The following is a 20,033-nucleotide window of genomic DNA, read 5'->3' as shown; positions in this document are numbered from 1 at the left end:
TCATCTAGAACATTGCTTTGAATGAAGTATACTTTGAAAACGAAGTTTGTGAACCTATTTTTATTTTACATCTTTAAAACATACAAGAAAGTGTGAGTGCTGTTTACTATATGAATCTCAATTCACCAGATTGTTCTGTTTTCTGCCAGATAATTTGTCATCCTCTCCAACAGAGTTAGCTGTTTTATAATCTAAAGGACTATGGGTAATTTCATTTTCCGTACACCAAAATGAAAGTAACCTCACATTATTGGTTGAATTCCCATTGGTTAGGACGTTTTATAACCAATCACAACGTTTTGTTGTAAACTTCAGAAAATATTACCCATAATGCATTAGATTCTGTAACAGCAAATTGCACATAAGACATTCAGAAGATACATCTGATACACAACAACATTTGGTGCAATAAACTATAACAAAATTCTTTAGTTTCAGCTGGGAACAATAAAAAATCTAGTGTATTCAAAGGATTACAGCACACAACATGTTGGATTCTGTTACAGAACATATCAAGGAAACATTTACAAACAAAAAAAGAGATATTTTTTTCTTATAATTTTACAGCTTTATACTTGTATCAACTATACTTTTGGTGTAACACTATCTCATTTTTTTATTTGTTTTTTCAGGGAAGTTGTGTTCTGCACAAGCTAAGGACTATGTAAACGATGAAGATGACAATGACGCCTTGTCTGATTCACGATCTGTTGACCTTCTGGCACAAAATTCTGTTGGTTGGTTGAGAAATGTTGTCAGACGGAACACACAGGTAGCCCCTGAAGGTAAGAAACAATATGCAATGGGATTTTTATTATACAGAGTTTATGTTCACTACAGCCTTGGGCATAGCAAACAAGACTGGTTTCTGTGTGAAACTGAAATATAATAATCCTGAAAAAGATAATAATGGCTTTTCATATATTAAGTTTATATGTTTTTTAATTTATGTAAATAGTAGATTACTTGCATTTGGTCTATAGTATCATTTATTGAAAGACATCTGTCCAACATAGTTTGAACTGTGATCATTTTTTTAAGGTCCGTCCATTGAGTTACATTTTGACAGTAAAAGACAAATTATTAATAACATGCTAAAGGTTATACTTGGGAACCCCAAATCGTAGTTACAGAAATAGAATGCAGAAACACATTTTTACCAGACATAAAAAAAAGGTGATATTCTGACAGAATGACTAAGAGAGATGTCAGGACACTTTAAATGATTCAGCAAAAAATACAAATTATTTAAAAATGGACGTCTAGGTAATGTTCTCAAAGAAAGACAAGTGCCTTTATGTAAAGCTTTGAATCACACTGTTAATAAAAACTTATGAGCCAGGAGCTATGAAATGGTTATTTTGCATAATGTATAAGTAAAGGAAGACATTTCTAAGATAAAATGAGCAGTTTTTACTTATTTGCTATTTTTATGGAAGTATGATACAAATATTTTAACGTCATAATTAAGTAACTTGGTGTGATAAAAACTTGTCTCAGAATTTAAATATTGCTATTACAGATGGGTTTTTACGTGTAACTGGTCACCATGGTCCCCAGAGAATAGAAGATGTTGTTGACTGGCCGATGGTTGTACAGAGATATCACTCTATGCAAGGATTTGAGAACCAGGACATGGGAGGCAATGAGAACAGCAATTTACATATGGAGTGAATACAGGATTGAGTTCGTGATAATCAAACAAGTCTGTGATCTGTTATACTGTTAATTTCATGTTTTTCTTATGTGGATTATTTACTCATATCAAACTATGTATTGTGGCATACACAAAAGTGAAGATATACACTTTCCAGCTCACGTGGAAAGAAACAAAATGTTTACATGTAATTGATATTAAGCAAAATTAATTGTATCTTCATGTAATGTGTTATTATGTAGATTTTGTGATATCAAATATAATTATATGTTTATTCATTTGCACTTAAATTATTAATGCAACTCAATTTAAAACAATCAATATAGATAAATAGCCAAAAAATGAATCATTTAAAACTCTATAGATAGAAGTTTTTAGATTTTCATGGATATTCAATGACAATATATTACCTCCATTATTGACACATAGCCTGTTATTATCAAGAAATTTTACCAGGTTTATATTGCTGAAAGTTAATTTTAACACATAAGGTCTCACAAGGTCTTGTGTATCAAAGTATTCAGAGGGTGTTAGAGGGTTATTTTCATGCAACCTGTTTTGCCATTTTTATTTCACGTGCAGCTGTGAAAAAGGTTGGTTATTAACCGTGTTTCGTGAAATCCGTAAAAAGATCAAGTGCAAAAAAATATTTAATTGTTTGTTCATTATGAAATGGCAATTTTATTTCCCTTTCTTCTGTGCAGATACCCCACCCCCTTTTACCCTCTCTATTCAGTCATATGGAACAGGTGAATGTCCGAATACTTTATTGTCAGGACAAGAAAAATCCTCTTCATCAATTAAGGGGGATAACTCAAGTTCACTATTTCCATTAGAACATTTTTCATATGAAAATCTTATCTTTCAGCTTTTTGTGTCAATGTTCAACATAAATAAGATAATCATATGAAAACCTAATTTGTTAATAGATTAATTTTTTTTAGCTCACCTGGCCATTAGGTCTGGTAAGAACCCTTTTTTGCCCCAAAATATGGCAGTTTTACAAAATTGTTCAAATTTAAACTTTAAGTTATTTATTGGAAAGTAGAATGCATTTGCTACATACATATGGGCTGTTTTTGACAATACAATGCACATATATCGCGTACTAGCATCATTAAGTTATGCTAAATTACTGAAATCTTCACAATTTTAGCATTTTAGTTAACTTTTAGACGGTTTCCATGTTAAATGAAGTGGCCGCATTTGTGTTCATTCTTAATATTGAAATGTAAGTTGTATTTGATAATAACTCATAACATATATAAAGGTTGAGGATGAACACGGATGCGGCCACTTTCATTTTTGACAAAAACCATCTGAAAATTTTCATATTTGAGCTTGAATCAGAGTGTGTTAAATGACTAAATCAGTTAAAATGTTTCACATAAACTTATTGAATCAGCTGAAATAGACACTTAAGTGTTTAAAAAGTGTCCAATCTTTTGCCAGATGAACTTGAAATTTGAGGCCAAAATCAGCCCTTACTGGACCTACTCCTTTTTGTAATCTTTTAAAAAATCTTCTCCTCTGAAATTACTGGGTCAAATTTAACCAAACTTAGCCACAATCGTTATTAGGGTATCTAGTTTAAAAAATGTGTGCATTGACCCAGCCAACCAATCAAGAGGGCCACCATGGCTAAAAATAGAACATAGGGGTAAAACGTAGATTTTGGCTTATAACTCTGAAACCAAAGCATTTAGAGCAAATCTAACAAGGGTTAATTTGTTTATAAAGTTAGTATCTATCTGCCCTGAACTCTTCAGATAAATCGGACAACTGGTTGTTGGGTTGCTGCCCCCAATTTATAATATTTAAAGAAATTTTGCGGTTTTTGGTTATTATCTTGAATACTGTTAAAGATAGAGATAAACTGTAAACAGCAATAATGTTCAGCAAAGTAAGATCTAATAATAAGTCAACATGACCACAATTGTCAGTCGACCCCTTAAGGAGTTATTGCCCTTGATAGTCAATTTTAAACAATTTTCATTAATTTGGTAAATTTTGTAAATTTTTACAAAATATTTTCTTCTGTATCTAAAGGGCCAAGTCTATATAGATAGAGAATTGTAAGAAGCAAGAATGTTCAGTAAAGTCAGATCTACAAACACATCACATCACCAAAAACCATGAATCCATCTGTGTCCTTTGTTTAATATACACATAGACCAAGGTAAGCAACATAGGCTCTTTAGAGCCTCTAGTTTTAAATAACTGAAGACAAATTTGCTTTGAAATCTATAAATTGTCAAAATTACTGTTTCATATTTTCTATTTAGATGACAACTTTAATGTAATAATTTTATATGAATACTAATGTGCAATAAATTGTTCACAAACATTTGTTTTCTATACCCTGCTTCCCTGTGTATAATGGAAAAATATAGTGTAATCTTTTTACTTAATAGGTCTCAAATATAATGTCAGGGTGTGACGTCATATATCTAATGATGTCAAATTTTGGAATATGATGTCAAGCTGCTGTATTTCCTGGCATGATACGAAATATGAAAGAACAATACTGTTCCTTGAGGTGTCAGACCACCAATTTGTAAAAGTAGCCCTGCTCTGACACAAAACAGAGCCCTTGGTGTCATTGTTTTCTTAAACTAACCAACAAATTTGCAGAAATTAAATTTTTGGTGAAAGAGAAATATATCTAGACCATTTTGAGCCAAAATTTACTTGTCTATGAGTTTGCATTAAAAATTGAGGAATATTGGCTCCATAGTATACTAATTTAAGATTTCTGGAAAACCAGGGTTTTTTTTTGTAGAAGTTATTTTTCTTATGGCAATTTTTTCTTAGAAGACTTAAAACGAGTTGAAAACTGGCATGTCGAAAGGTGATGCATGTACAATTCAGGATATACCTGGGTTCTATGAAGTTAAACTTGAGGTAAAATGTTGAGTAAGCTGTGAAAATTGCAGATTTGGTTGAACAGAAAGGGATCTTGAATTGGTGGTCTGACACCTTGAGTGCAATTTGAAAATTTAGCCCTTGGTTTGTCTACTGTGTGATATTTAATCCATTTTGTGATGCTTCATCAATCCTTAACCAATTTAGTTTTCAGAATACTCTTCAATTGGAAAAAACTAAAGTTCTCTGTCTTACTTAATGTTAAAGCCATTCATACATGATAAAATGTGTATTCCTGCTGTATCAGTCTGAGTTATTTTACCGGGTATTCTATGTACATGTATATTAGAATATGTTATTCAGGCCTATGTATTTACAAAAGATACAGTTAAGGCTTCCTCATATTTTGATTTGCATCAAGAAATTAACAAAGAGGGTTGTTGAAAACAACAAAATAGCTGATTTAACACTACCAATTATGAACCTTCAATTTCTATGTAACAGCATTCCAGCAGCTGCTGCATACAGAGTATAGCTCCTCCAGTCTATACAATATTCTAGGATTACCAACCATTATTTCTTTGATAGAGGGTGCTGCTCACTAAAATGCTATAAAACCAAGGGTTCCAATTGGTGCAGTTGAAATCATCCCTTCGTAAGTTTTACTGACGCCACCTCAAGTTGGTTGACCGTTATGGAATATCTGTTTCACAGAAGATAGCAGCGGATATGTTCCTAATGTCATAACTACAAGTAACTACAACCCTGTCTCCTTTTCCTGAATGTGACCTACTGAATTAGACTTATTACTCATAATGTACTAACTTGAGCAACACCACATGTACCACATATGGAGCAAGATCTGTTTTTAGTTGGGTTCGTATTTCTTAGTCTTTAGTTTTCCATGTTGTGTTTTGTGTACTATGTTTGTCTGTTTGTGTATCTCTTTTTTGACCATGGCAATCGGTCAGTTTGTTTTCATCTTATGATTTTGAATGTCCCTCCGGTATCTTTGCGACTGTCGTACAAGTGAGAAGTTTAGCGCTATAAAATCAGGTTCAATCCACCATTTTCTACATTTGAAAATGCCTGTACCAAGTCAGGAATGTGACAGTTGACCATTCGTTTGATGTGTTTTGTCATTTGATTTTGCCATTTGATTAGAGACTTTACGATAGAATTTTCCTTTGAGTTCAGTATTTTTGTGATTTTACTTTTTGCCTCTCTTTTTTATTTTTCAAGAAGAATCTTTAATTACACAGTATTGGGCAATGCATTTGTGAAAGAGATTATTCAGATATTTACCCAAAAAAAGCTTATTACAGAAAAATTGGGCTGCATAATTGTTTGGGTTGGGGTTGTGCTCTATGGTATTTCTAGCCTATTCCAGTCTAAATAATCTCAATTTTGCTTTACTTTGTCAAATTTCTATTACATTTCTGTCATTCCAAAGCTTTATTTCCCATAATAGGAGTATAATTTAAACAATCATTACAATTCATGATTTACTAAAAAGATTGAACAAATGATTCTGCAAATGAGATTGTGAAAATACATTTGATTTTAAAGCCTACTTGTCCCAGAATCCCTTTTCTGTGACTGGCTAATTTGCATCCCCATGAAAGGAGGATTACACAATAGTTATCAAATGTACCAATTGAGTTGTTGACTTCCATAATGTAAAAGATAATATTTCTATTTTATCTCAGTAAACAAGTCAATAAGATGCCCAAGTCCAAACAGATATCCTGAATCAGGACCGTTATGTACTATAGTTTTGTCTTCATGTATGCCTATATGTGTACTGCGAGCAAAGTCAATCATTCTTATATCTATTTGACAGTTGTTTGACATATGACATTGCTTATCAGATACACCACCTTCATAAATAAACAGTAAGGAACTTCCATAAAATCGGAATGTATCTTTCTTTCTTAGAAAATGAGCACATTTTTGGAGTTGCGTAATAATGGGATCTACAAGATCTGTACGAAGTTCATGACCATTATGTAGATACTGGTGTAGCGCTTCTTTAAATCCCTCTAATGATAAAGACCTCCCATAATACTTGTTATGGCAAATATATTTCCCTGTGTTGGCTTGATAAACCTACAATAGAGGTATACATTAAAACACTAAGCCTATTGTCAAACTAAAAGATTGTGAGCATTTTTTTTCCAAAATGAATTTAATCCGATAGTAAAAAAGAGGGAACTTGATGATAACATAAAAGTATGATCTTATAAATTTTTCTCTTTCATACCATTGTATAGAAGATAGGAATACCAGCTGTAGATATCTATTTGTAGAATTTTCAAAAGCAATACACTTCAAAACCACATCTTTATAAATATGTTAAGCAATCTAATCAATTTGAACGATATATATTATTTTTAGAACAAAGTGTAGTTGGTCTAAATTGAAGAACAATTTTTAACCGGATTTTTGTGACAAAAATGTCGGTTATTGATTTGGGGATGTACGGCGGGCGGCCGGGCGGCAATCAAATGTTGTCCGTGCATTAACTCATGAACCGTTCAATCAAAGCTTTTAAAATTTTAATATGTTGTTACTGACAACTAAATGAAGGTCAAGTTCAATAATGGCGATTTTGACTTTTACCGTTCAGGAGTTATGGTTCTTGAAAGATTGAAAACTGAAGTTTCCAGTCGTGTCCGTGCATTTACGCATGAACTGTTCTACTAAAGCTTCCCAAATTTTAATATGTTGTTACTGATGACAAAATAGAGGTCAAGTTCAATAATGACGATTTTGACTTTTACCGTTCAGGAGTAATGGTTTTTGAAAGATTGAAAAATGGAGTTTCCAGTCGTGTCCGTGCATTTACGCATGAACTGTTCTACTAAAGCTTCCCAAATTTTAATATGTTGTTACTGATGACAAAATATAGGTCAAGTTCAATAAAGACGATTTTGACTTTTACCGTTCAGGAGTTATGGTTCTTGAAAGATTGAAAAATGGTGTTTCCAGTCGTGTCCATGCATTTTCTCATGACCCATTCAACCAAAGCTTTTGAAATTTTTATATGTTGTTACTGATGACAAAATGGAGGTCAAGTTTAATAATGACGATTTTGACTTTTACCGTTCAGGAGTTATGGTTCTTGAAAGATTGAAAAATGGAGTTTCCAGTAGTGTCCGTGCATTTACGCATGAACTGTTCTACCAAAGCTTTCCAAATTGTAATATGTTGTTACTGATGACAAAATAGAGGTCAAGTTCAATAAAGACGATTTTGACTTTTACCGTTCAGGAGTTATGGTTCTTGAAAGATTGAAAAATGGTGTTTCCAGTCGTGTCCGTGCATTTTCTCATGAACCATTCAACCAAAGCTTTTGAAATTTTTATATGTTGTTACTGATGGCAAAATAGAGGTCAAGTTCAATAATGACGATTTTGACTTTTACCGTTCAGGAGTTATGGTTCTTGAAAGATTGTAAAATGGCGTTTCCATTCACGTTGTTGCATTTACTCATGAACCATTCAAACTAAACTTTTCAAATTTTAATATGTTGATACTGATGACAAAATGGAGGTCAAATTTGATATTGACGATTTTCACTTTCACCATTCATCAGTAATGGTTCTTGTGATATTGCTAGGACACAAATAAATATTAATAAATCCGGTTTGCTGTCGTTGTGACAGCCTCTTGTTTTGGTTTTACTTTAGCATTGAAAAACACAAAAGTGTTTTTTTTTTCAAGATTGTCTTTAAAGTGAGGTGAAAAGTCCAATTAGCTATCTATTCAGCTTGCCCATAACAATCAGCGTTCATAAATAGATTTAATTTCAGGTATGAATATGAAGACAGCTAAAGACCAAATTGACAAAAGACATAAGTTTTTAATAAGCTAAAATGTTGAGCACAGTTAATAAATTCAATAACCATGATTCTTGATTGTAAATAGATGTCAAAGTACATGTTTTCAGTATTAAGATGTTACATTAAAAGGTACCTGTAGCCCACCAAGCCTAATTCCAATTGTGCTTGAAGTTGATGTCCGACATTTTTGGATGTACCTTTGTTTTATTTCCTCTTTTGTATGGTCACCATGTTGTCGAGTTCCCATCTTGATGTCTAATACACATGGCTTTTTAAATTTTGCCACCACATTTTCCAACAATATAAATTCTGAATATTGTACAGGACAAATAATAGTACAATTCCATAAACTAATAGAGGTCGAAACTTTCAAATTCTTGTTTAGTAGGAAATTTTAGATACCAAGGTAATTATTTGCTGGGATAAGCAGACAGGCAACTTAATGTAAACTTTAACATGATCACGCTTGCTCCTTATTCCAACAACCGCTTAAAGTTAACAGTTGTACCCGGAAAATGCATGAATTAAAAAAGTATAAACGTAGAAACATATATGCTTCCAGTATCCGTTTTTTTAAAAAGACATTCATATAACTGCCAAGCTTACACATTGAAAAGCAGTTTGAAGAGTGAGACGATCTTATTAACAATCCAAAACAAATATATGTGTTACTTTTAGGCCAACTTATAAATAGGTATTAACCCACAAGACATATTATATATTATATTAAATCCTGTAGAAATCATTTCAACCTGTTAAACTAGCAGCTTTGAAGAAATCAATTTGACTTACTGTGCAGTCATTTATTTTCGTTTGTATCAATTTGCGTGTTTTTAGGAAAACTTGCATATTCGTAGATATCTAAATTTGTTGTTTTGGCAAAGTCTGCATACATTCCTTAAGACAATTTGCAAATTGTTGAACATATAAATTCGTGATTCTACTGTACCCACGAAATCCACAAACAAAAATGGTATCCAACGAATATTGATGAATCCACAGTACACACCAGCCACAGGTTAAACATGTTACACCAAATTGATGAACCATTAACCAAAAGATACAAGTTTTAACTTTACCTCAATGTGTCGATTTATGATTATTTTGATTTTGGAAACATTTTGGAAAATAAGTATCAGTTATATTCTAAAGATAGATAAATGATCATCTAAAATAATCATACTATTATTATTGATCGACCACCTTTTATGAAGGAAGCATAAACACATAAAATGTGTTTACAGTACAGAAAAAGGATACTGCATGTTGTTCTATTGTTTTCTTCGTTCTTCATCTTAGAGATAAGTCGTTCCAGGCATTTGCCACTCCATGGATTATGTGTCTGTGTACAAACTTCTTCACTTTTGCTACATGATAGATAAATACTTGCTAACATATAGACATGATAAACAACCACAGAAATAAAAAAAAATATACTACAGTCAAACTTCGATGGCTCAAGATTCAATGGACCGCTAAAAATGTAAGAGTTATCGGAAGCTCATCTTTTTCTGAATTTGTGCATGCTTGCACTGGAACAAAAGTGTTCGTTGTAAATTCTTACTTTCTGTCAGTCTATACATTTTAAGTCTATCCAATATGTAGTTTTGTGTGTTTTTGTTTTATTCTTGTTATCGATTTATTAGATTTGAACATCGGTTAACTACTGTTGCCTATATTTACCAATAGATGAATTATAAAGAGGACCAGCTGGTGGACAAACGTGAGTTCTCACTTAGGAAATTTATTTTTCTGACGATGTTAACACAAATTAAAATATGTCACACAAAGTTAACTCTGCATTCTAACCAAATAAAAAAATGCATTTGTGTTCATCCCATCAGAAACTGAAACCGACCCTCACGAGAGTTATGGTCAAACAAAGAATGAAATGTGGCAGTTAGGATTATTACGGCATTGTTATTTCCCTTGTTTAAAACTATAAATTTCATATTTCTTTATTTAATGATTTACATGAATCTTATTCAGTACATATTTGTTAAATTGCATAGCTTTTTGTATTTGAATTCATAGGTTAAAGATATTTATTCATATTCTAAAGTTGAATATTTGCATCGTCTCAAAACCTTTGATTACCTTCTGCGAGAAACTTATATATTTTATATATATGGTTTTAGATTATTATGTTGAATCCTCTGAGGACTGACTTTCAGTCCAACCAAGGAAAGCCAAGCTTCCCAACCATCGTTTAGGTTAGTGCATTAGCTACATGCCTCCTTAGTACGGATAATTTGAAGTCACTGAATGCTCCATTTCTATTCACCTTTGGCTCTACATGATAAAAGTTGTACTTTGTTGATTAAATTATATATTGTTTTCAGTTTTTGGTTTTCATTTACTTAGATATATTATAGCGCATCACATTTGGCATCAGTCGTTTCCGTTCACATCAGTTTACAAACTAGAATTAGCTGTGGTCCGCATCCCCGAATCTTCAGCAGAATTGTTCCTGCTACATTTGGTAGTGCGGGTGGGGTGCGGAGTTATAAAGCAACTTTTTCTGGTTTGTAACTGAACAAAATTTATAAGAAATGGAGCAGACATTTGAGTCAGTTATTGGTGCTACTGGATATGTCAGTCCTTACTCAGACCAGTTTGATTAGTTGTGCCTGGGGTATTTTATTTTATTTTCATAGTTCGTTTTGTAAATGTATATTTAGTCATGATTAGGTTTGAAGAAAAACCTTGTTTGTTTGATGGTATCAGCATTGATATTACAGATTATTTTGTTCATTTTGAGACAGTTTCTCTTTGGAATCAGTGGAATGAATTTGAGATGGCATGTCAGTTGGTAATGAACTTGAGAGGCGATGCTCAAACTATTTTACGTTTCTTAAAACGGTCACAGTTGTATGATTATGACTGCTTGAAAAATGCTCTCATTCAGAGGTTTAATCCTAAGGAGAGGGTGGCATATTTTAAAATTCAACTGCGAGTTTGCAGTTTGAAGAAAAATGAAACGATTTCTGAGTTTGGTCAGCGTTTTAAGATACTAGCTCATAAGGCTTATCCTGATAATTTTTCAGATTTGGATTCGTATTTTACTGACTTATTTTCATCATGTTTGAATATTGAGATGGCTAAATTTGTCACTTTTATGCACCCTCATAGTTTAAATGAGGCTTTATCACTAGCTATTGAATATGAAGCTGTTCATTTTTCTGGTGATCCTGAGACTACTGATGAGTCAGAAAGTTCAGTTTGTTGTAATACTGTTCATAAGAGTTTTGAAACTTTAATTTGTATACTGAGGAGGCGATTGAGGTCACGAAGGAAACATAAATTTAAGAGATGTTTTAAATGTCATCAGTCAGGTCATGTCAGATCCAAGTGTCCAAATATGTCTATCAAAGTTCATGCTATAGTTGAAAGGTCTGCAGATAGTCAAGTAAAGCTCTCAGAAATATGCGGAATGTTGAGGAATGATCACTGTAGTTCAGATTGTGTTACCTTTGTTTAATGTTTGTTTTTACATTGTGTTGTGTGAATATATACAGATGTATACATTAGTTTATTTCAATTTACTCATAGGTGTCATGCGTCTCAGTTTGACTGTTTGGTTTGTCTTTTTCAAAGGGAGGGATGTTGCACATCCCAACTTGTTTTATTCTTCATTTTCATTATTGACTTGAATTATGGCTGATCTTCTGTGTTGTTTGAAGTGTAGACTGTTAGCTGGTATTAGTAGGAATTGGTTTGTTTTATGAGTTGTTGCTCGTTTGTCTGGATTGTAATCTTTAGCTAAATATTTAGTATTTAGGGAGTATTCTTGACTTTTGTCATGGCAGAAACCAATAGAGTGAACGTTAAGCTTGAAGTTGGGAACACTTCTAGCTCATACAGATGGATCCGATCCATTATTTAGTACCTTGCACACAATTTGGGCATCGCCCAACTTTATTTTGAGAACCTTGCATATAGATGGACCGGATCCGTCTCCGGTGGTACACCATTTGTGCTACCGTTATCAACAACGTTGGAGTGCGTGCAGTTAAGGGCATACGATACAGTTTTGAACCTGTATTTACAAGTTGCTGAAAATTTGCATATAGGCTATTTTTTACCTGATTAAATCAAATATGTAATAAAAAATATACCTTCATGTGCTACTTTTTGAGTAAAATGAGGTCGAAATTTTGTATATTTGCTCAAAATTCAGATTTGTGTCTGTATTTTTTTTTCGAAAGAAAGACATAACTTTTTTGTTTTAAAAGATAAACACAAATTGTTTTTTGTTAAATAATCGGTAATTTCTGTATTTTATAAGTATCATTAAAAATTATGCAATTTTTATTCCGAAATAATTCTATATTTATCAAATGTTCATGAATAGAGGAAAAAACGTCATTTTTTGCTGCATCTTTATCAAAATTTAAAAAAAAATTGCGCTATTTACAGTTTTATAAAATTTGGGTCACATAATCTCCTTGCAAAATGAAACAAATTGCTGTTTTAAAAAATAGGGGTCCATGCACTCGTTTTCAAATAAAATCAGTTTGAAAGATAAAAATCAGTCGAAAAATGCATCTTTTCCAGATATGTCATAGTTTGACGTCGCGAAAATAACATTTTACGTTAGCAACGTCATTACCTTCCCTGTAACTGTATCGTATGCCCTTAAAGAACCCGGTGGTACACGTCAAATGTGCCACTGTGAGATCAACATTGGTGGACATTGCCTGGTATAACTTTTCATGTTGGATTTCAACCGTTAGCTGTGCCGTTACCCTATATGTGCCGTACCACTGATTCTGATGCCTACTTACCAAGAAGACCTCAAGTCGCGTCCGTTATCCTTTGAACTTGATTCCTATGTGTGTTTGTGTATATGCGTTAAACAGTGACATTTATTTAAAAGGGATATTATTACATGCGTATGAAAGACATTTAATCTGACAAAGTTAGTTATCAAATGTTATTCCATATACATTTGTTTTCGAAGGGAGGAGGAGGGTAGCAGATTGGTGACGTGGTCTCCATTTAACAGATTAAACTGTCTCGTTATTTAAATTGGACTGATATATATTTGATTTAATGATTACATGACTTTTGAATTTGCGTTTTTAGTGCGGCAGATACATCAATTTGATAGGCATTTCAGTGTGCAGACTTTATTTATGAAATTTATTGTTTGTCTAAGCGGGGAGGAATGTGGCAGTTAGGATTATTACGGCATTGTTATTACCCTTGTTTAAAACTATAAATTTCATATTTCTTTATTTAATGATTTACATGAATCTTATTCAGTACATATTTGTTAAATTGCATAGCTTTTTGTATTTGAATTCATAGGTTAAAGATATTTATTCATATTCTAAAGTTGAATATTTGCATCGTCTCAAAACCTTTGATTACCTTCTGCGAGAAACTTATATATTTTATATATATGGTTTTAGATTATTATGTTGAATCCTCTGAGGACTGACTTTCAGTCCAACCAAGGAAAGCCAAGCTTCCCAACCATCGTTTAGGTTAGTGCATTAGCTACATGCCTCCTTAGTACGGGTAATTTGAAGTCACTGAATGCTCCATTTCTATTCACCTTTGGCTCTACATGATAAAAGTTGTACTTTGTTGATTAAATTATATATTGTTTTCAGTTTTTGGTTTTCATTTACTTAGATATATTATAGCGCATCATATTTGGCATCAGTCGTTTCCGTTCACATCAGTTTACAAACTAGAATTAGCTGTTGTCCGCATCCCCGAATCTTCAGCAGAATTGTTCCTGCTACTGTGATATTTACTTATTAATCCATAACACTATACCACACAGATCCTCCCTTATGCTGTATATATGTCAGTTGTACCAATAACCAGTATGCTATATCGTTGATGCCCTGACTGAATGCTGAAGAGTTACCGTGCAGAATCAACGATATAGCATACTGGTTATTGGTACAACTGACATATATACAGCATAAGGGAGGATCTGGGTGGTATAGTGTTATGGATTAATAAGTAAATATCACTGTAGCAGGAACAATTCTGCTGAAGATTCGGGGATGCGGACCATAGCTAATAAAAACAGACACAGGTTTGGGAGAAAGAATCACAGTTTAAAATTTTCTTTGCATATCAATATAGCAATAAACATATTTACAAAGAAAGCAAAATCAAGTTGAAAAACTGTGGTACTCCTAACAAAAAGTACATAATACCTGTGAGTTCTTTGAAAAAATACTACTCTACTAAATTAACCAATACAAACAGATACGTGAATTTGATGCTTCTTATCAATAAACATATGTATTATGCGTATACATGCATATAGATCTTTAAGCAAATAAATGTAATTGTCCTTAAGGGAGTTGGGGGGGGGAAATATTTTCCTAGAAAAATAATAATGGCTGCTGCAAGCAAGCGTTGCTTCAGGAATAGTCAGAAGTTGAGCCTGTGTGCATAAAACAAAAGCCCTACTAATCAAGCGCTGATAGGTTAATTCAAAATTAGCTATTAATCTCATTGATTAATTAGTATGGTCTAGAAAAACAATTAGTAAACGAGAAGCAGATAAATAATAAATAAGCTTTATTTAGAGTCGGCAAGGTATACAAACATAGACAAACGTAAGCTCTAATGAGCTTTTAACCGACATAAAATATGCGGCAGCGACTGGGAAACCCCATTGCTGATTGGTTAAAAACTTAGACATGCAAGTGCACCCAAGTAACTACTGACCAGCATTCCAAAACGTATTAAGTATTAATATTTTGTTTAAATAAAATAGTTACGATAGTTTATCATGTAGTTACTCTTTAATATTTATTTTTGAATATCAGTTTGAGCTATGATAATAGGATATTTGTTTAACTATGGTCCACTAACTGAACAATGCTAGTCATTCGACTTGATTTCATCAGAAGCATATACTGCTGGCTCGCTGATTTACACATAATTACAAATTGTTTTCTCTAATTGGTCATAGTGTAAGCGCTCCCTTTTAATTGACAGATTAGTAAACGTCATACAATGGAGCAGTGGGGAAAAAATATTACAAAATAGTATTATATCGGAAAAGTTCAAACAATTTCATCTAACGACCAATGTTAAAAGAACCATGAAACTTTAAATGGACATGTAATTGCCAAGGTAATTTAATATTTGTTTTAAGAAATATTTTGCCAGATGTAGTTTACACAAATGGTAAGTTGTACCTTTACAAACTGTTACTAAAAGACAACACTATATACAGCACAAACAATCACAAGAAGACTCAGTACAGATAACGCACAATTGAATAAAATACTAGTCGTTACAACATGTAAATCGTAGAATAACAACGAACATCTTCTATTTACTTATTCATATTATTATTATCATCACACCAGTCCAACATCGATACAGTATTACTTACAAATACGAAATACGGGAAATGTACCGAAAATACAGAATTCAAACCACAAACGATAAAACATAACACAATATCCAACCAATATTACGATTGCAGAATGAAAAAAAAAAGATAGTATGCGAAAGCTAGATTAAATTAATCACCAAAATCGCGAATAAAGAATCTCAAAGTTACAAATGTTGAATTTATTATTTGCTATTTGTGAACAAAATGTAAAACGTGCTACATAGAGGAATAGGGATTAGTAGGCTCCATGGAGGTTCTTATTGACAACATATTTCTTGAATTTAGAGGGAGACTTATTCAACAAATTGTTAACATCCCACAAACAGTGCGCCTTTCCTTGTCGACCTCTTCTTAATTTCATATAGGTCAGAGTTCCTTCAGACAATTGTTACACAAAATCATCAAAGAAGCCAGATCATCAGATATATTTATGGTGTTCTTTCCATTAACAATCCAAACCTTTCGGATTGGGTTCCGCTAATAGAAATAAAATCACAAAACAAATGAACTCCAAGAAGATTTCAAAACGGAAAGTCCCTTATCAAATGGAAAAATCAAAAGCTTAAACAAATGGATAACAACTGTCATATTCCTTACATGGTACAGACATTTGCTTTTATAGAAAACGGTGGATTGAACCTGGTTTATAGCTGACCAAACCTCTCATTTGTATGACAGCTGCATCACATTCCATTATATTGACAACGATTTGTGAACAAAACCCCAAAATGGGTAAAAATGTACAAAATAGGCGTACAGCAGTCAATATTGTGTTATAATCTTAATCACTACAAAAACAAACCAATTCCAAGAACATTAGCAAAAATGAAAGACAAGAATAAAACAACGTACCATAGCACAATAACACAATAACGGGATGTCTAAGTACAGTCACTATTTTGTTCTTTTTTAATATATCCTTCAGAACTAGAATTTTCCCACCTAATTAGCAATATATCAACTTCATCTGCATATAGGTTATACTTTCCCAAAGTCATTCAGTATTCAAGAGCTTGCAGCTGCTACACAGACCAGTGTTTTGAGCAGAAAGTTGATGAACTAGGGTTTTGTCAAAGAACGTATCGTTCTTTTTCTAAAAAAAGGTTCATTTGAAATTACCAAGACCTTGTTGATAAATATTCCGTACCAATTTCACAAATAATACAATTTGTTATAAAACAGGTTTCAGTTACTGACATTGTTTTTCATCTTATAAACGTGCTATAGGATATTTTATTTTGACGTGGCTCGGTACTTTTACATCCCGTTAGTGTAATTGTCTTTCGTTTTTAGCTAGGAAATGTGATCTTTTGTCATCACTTGGCATCCGTCGTCGTCGCCCGTCCGGTGTAAACTATTTAAAACATATTGTCCGAAACTTATCACAACCAAACTCAAGCTGAATGATCCTTGGGGTATCTAGACTCAAGTTTATATGGCAAATATGGCCGCCATGGTTAAAAATAAATCACCGGGGTAAGATGCAGTTTTTGGCTTATATCTATATATAATATAATATATAAGATTAAAGCAGATAGAGGTAGTTGTAAAAATGTTCATGAGGGCAAGTTCTATCAATCCTGAAATTTTCGAATGAACAGATGAATCACTGTCACCAAACTGTTACTTTTAAGAACATTTTGCACTTAATGGTTATGATCTTGAATGTTATTAAAGAAAGAGGTAATCTGTAAACAACAAAAATCTTCAGCAAAGTAAGATCTACAAATAATTTATATGACTAAAAAAACTTCCAACTGTCAAATATCTTGCAAGTAAGAAAAAGACTGAACAAAAGTATATTTTTGTTTTGTAATTGCTCAATGAAATTTTATCATGAAATCAGTTTAAAATAATTAAGACAAGATAAAAGTTGAAAGGTATCCTAAGAAATAAAAAATTGACAACCCTAATTGTTAAATCGCTTTGATGTCCAGAAAAAGTAATAGCTACCTAATGTTACTTTTAAACATAATGTAATGAAACTTACTTTCTATCTTGGTCACTATCTACCTTTCTCTCATCACTCTGTAAAACAGGAATGTCCTGGTCTTTATTACTTGATTTTGGAGATGACCGAAAACTAGATACTTGGGATTCCTGGTGATCCAAAATATACATGGGGTAACCAATACATGAAATGTAGCCATTACTATCCTTCTGTAAATTCACTTCTATAACACCTGTCAATAAGAAGGGTTAAGCAGTGTATGAATGGCCCTGTATACGAACATTTTATCATCCAGAACATCACTGTTTATTGAAGCCAATACAAAATTCATCAGTGTGTTTTTTTTTATTTGAAGCCCTGATAATACATTTGTTCAAAACGTGTGTCATTAAAGCGTACATCATTACCTTCAGAAATGTGCGCTATCTAATCATTGTGTTCCCATTTCAGTAATTTGTGCGGAATTTATTTTTGCGAGTTCATTTATCCTCCAAAAAAACACGAAAATAAACCCGCTATACGGGATATTAAAGCTCTTACATAACATCAAGTGTTTTTACGGATAATTACTGATTTTGTCATACACTGTGATTCATAACAACACATGAATAAGTAATTAAAGGGGTGCAATTGGTGCCCATAGGAATGCCTACAACCTATTCACAAGTTTTAGGGTCGAAACGTAAATAGATATTTGTAAGGAAAGGATTTACAGTTTGAATCTACTCAGCACATAAACAGTAAATATTCCAAGCATATTTTCCTTTTCTTTATTTTATATGAATTGCAGCAAACAGATCTGCAATCATATTTCTAAGGGACTATTAAAATTTTAATGAAATAACAGAACTTTTTTTAATAAGATTGTGTGGAAAAGTCTGGCTTTATCAAAAACGTGTGAAAAGTAAAATCATGAACTCTGGAAATCACAACACCGGTATTATATCCATTTTTGATAACATCAAGGGAACGAATTACTTTCTTATGAAACGTTCTTTTACTTGTTCTAACACAGGGGTCAATATATTCAAAGAAAAAGTATAATGAAAAATCTCCAATTCACAGTTTTCGAACACCTTTGTTAGGCTAGAAGCTTTCTATTACTAAAAAAAAAAACACAAAAAACAAAAACAATTTTTTTTAGGGGTGATTTGAAAGATTTTTTATTTTTCTTAGCTTTTACAAAATGAGGGGTGAGGGAGGGGATTTAACAAATTTGGAACTTTTTAGAGTTTAAGCTTATTATTTTTTCCTTTTTTTTATATACATTTTTTTACAACTTTTTCCAAAGATTTTGTGGTTTTGCATTTTATGGACTTTTGGCATTTTAAATTTTTGGGAAATTTTGGCAAAAGTTATTTCCGGATATAATAATAGGTGGTGTTATTCTCACCCTAGTAAATCAAATTACAAGATTCTTGCTTTATTAAAAATAAAGAACTATTAGACGATATATTTAAATTTTTCAAAAGTCATTACCTTTATATTCAGGTGTAAATTCTTTAAGATCTCGTGGCATATTAAGATAAAAATGTTGTTCCCGTGAATTGAGAGTTTTACATATAGTTGTTTCATCAAGCCTCATCATACTACTGCAACCACCAGCCTGGTGCGTAAAGGGTTCTAACTCTACTGAATCCATTACTCATTTATCATATAAAATTTTATATAGCCGAATACAGTTAACTCTCGTTGTTACGAACTCGGTTGACTCGAAATTTCGGATGAGTCGAAGTTTTCACGTGGTCCCGAACTTTATTCCATACAAAAGTATGTAATTCGACTCCTGATGAGTCGAAATTTCGGTTGAGTCGAACTAAATTTACGGTCCCAAGGTTAACAAAAGCATTCAAAATTCATTTTTTATCTCGAACTAATACACATATGTCAAAACATGACCTCCGGGATTTAAATGGATTGAATAGTTAATCTGACAATACACGTGTAATTAAATTTCCGGTCACTGACCACTATATTGATTTATGACATGGGTGTCATCCTGGTTTGCCCACTTTTAATTACATGTATATGTAAACATAGAGGGAATTGTTGTTTTAACAATTATAGTTTATTTCTGAATTATAGTCATATTTTTTACCTTTTATTTTACCTGTAAAATTAAACTAGAGGCTCTCAAGAGCCTGTGTCGCTCACCTTGGTCTATGTGCATATTAAACAATGGACACAGATAAATTCATGATATAATTGTGTTTTGGTGATGGTGATGTGTTTGTAGATCTTACTTTACTGAACATTCTTGTTGCTACAATTATCTTTATCTATAATGAACTTGGCCCAGTAATTACAGTGGAAAATATTTTCTAAAAATTTACA

At 32.5% G+C, this 20,033-nt stretch overlaps 2 protein-coding genes across 6 annotated transcripts in view; one reads left to right on the top strand and one right to left on the bottom strand.

Annotated features, from left to right (window-relative positions):
• LOC143052446 (uncharacterized) overlaps window positions 1-4,004 on the top strand; it is an 85,671-nt gene extending 81,667 nt beyond the window's left edge. For all 3 annotated transcript variants that reach the window (XM_076225485.1, XM_076225494.1, XM_076225502.1), the window contains 2 exons: window positions 633-785; window positions 1,523-4,004. In XM_076225485.1, the coding sequence (XP_076081600.1) occupies window positions 633-785; window positions 1,523-1,674 (305 nt within the window). In that variant the 3' untranslated portion in view covers window positions 1,675-4,004. The remainder of the gene's footprint in view (window positions 1-632; window positions 786-1,522) is intronic.
• LOC143052462 (inositol hexakisphosphate kinase 1-like) lies at window positions 433-19,808 on the bottom strand. Of its 3 annotated transcripts, none has more exons than XM_076225519.1 (5): window positions 19,179-19,808; window positions 17,739-17,931; window positions 9,628-9,734; window positions 8,501-8,676; window positions 433-779 (listed from the first exon to the last, which is right to left on the bottom strand). In XM_076225519.1, exons 1-5 carry the CDS (start codon window positions 19,339-19,341, stop codon window positions 756-758), a joined length of 663 nt encoding a protein of 220 aa, XP_076081634.1. In that variant the 5' UTR covers window positions 19,342-19,808; the 3' UTR covers window positions 433-755. The 3 variants fall into 3 exon arrangements, with proteins under 3 accessions (XP_076081634.1, XP_076081628.1, XP_076081638.1); XM_076225513.1 differs by lacking the exon at window positions 433-779 and adding an exon at window positions 5,917-6,631; XM_076225523.1 differs by lacking the exon at window positions 433-779 and adding an exon at window positions 6,548-6,631 and having other exon boundaries at window positions 8,565-8,676.
• Window positions 19,809-20,033: the final 225 nt, after the last annotated feature.

This window comes from Mytilus galloprovincialis, chromosome 1 (assembly GCF_965363235.1).
Source record: "Mytilus galloprovincialis chromosome 1, xbMytGall1.hap1.1, whole genome shotgun sequence".
Lineage (NCBI taxonomy): Eukaryota > Metazoa > Mollusca > Bivalvia > Mytilida > Mytilidae > Mytilus > Mytilus galloprovincialis.
This window is presented reverse-complemented; position numbering and strand designations above follow the sequence as displayed.

Bases quoted from the DNA above. Each gene is read 5' to 3' on its own strand.
- LOC143052462 (XM_076225513.1), bottom strand. From the start codon at position 19,341: ATGGATTCAGTAGAGTTAGAACCCTTTACGCACCAGGCTGGTGGTTGC. The intron at 17,932-19,178 runs GTAATGACTTTT...TCTTATTGACAG, and splicing joins ATTTACACCTGAATATAAAG to GTGTTATAGAAGTGAATTTA. The intron at 6,632-8,500 runs GTACCTTTTAAT...CCTCTATTGTAG, and splicing joins TTAGGCTTGGTGGGCTACAG to GTTTATCAAGCCAACACAGG.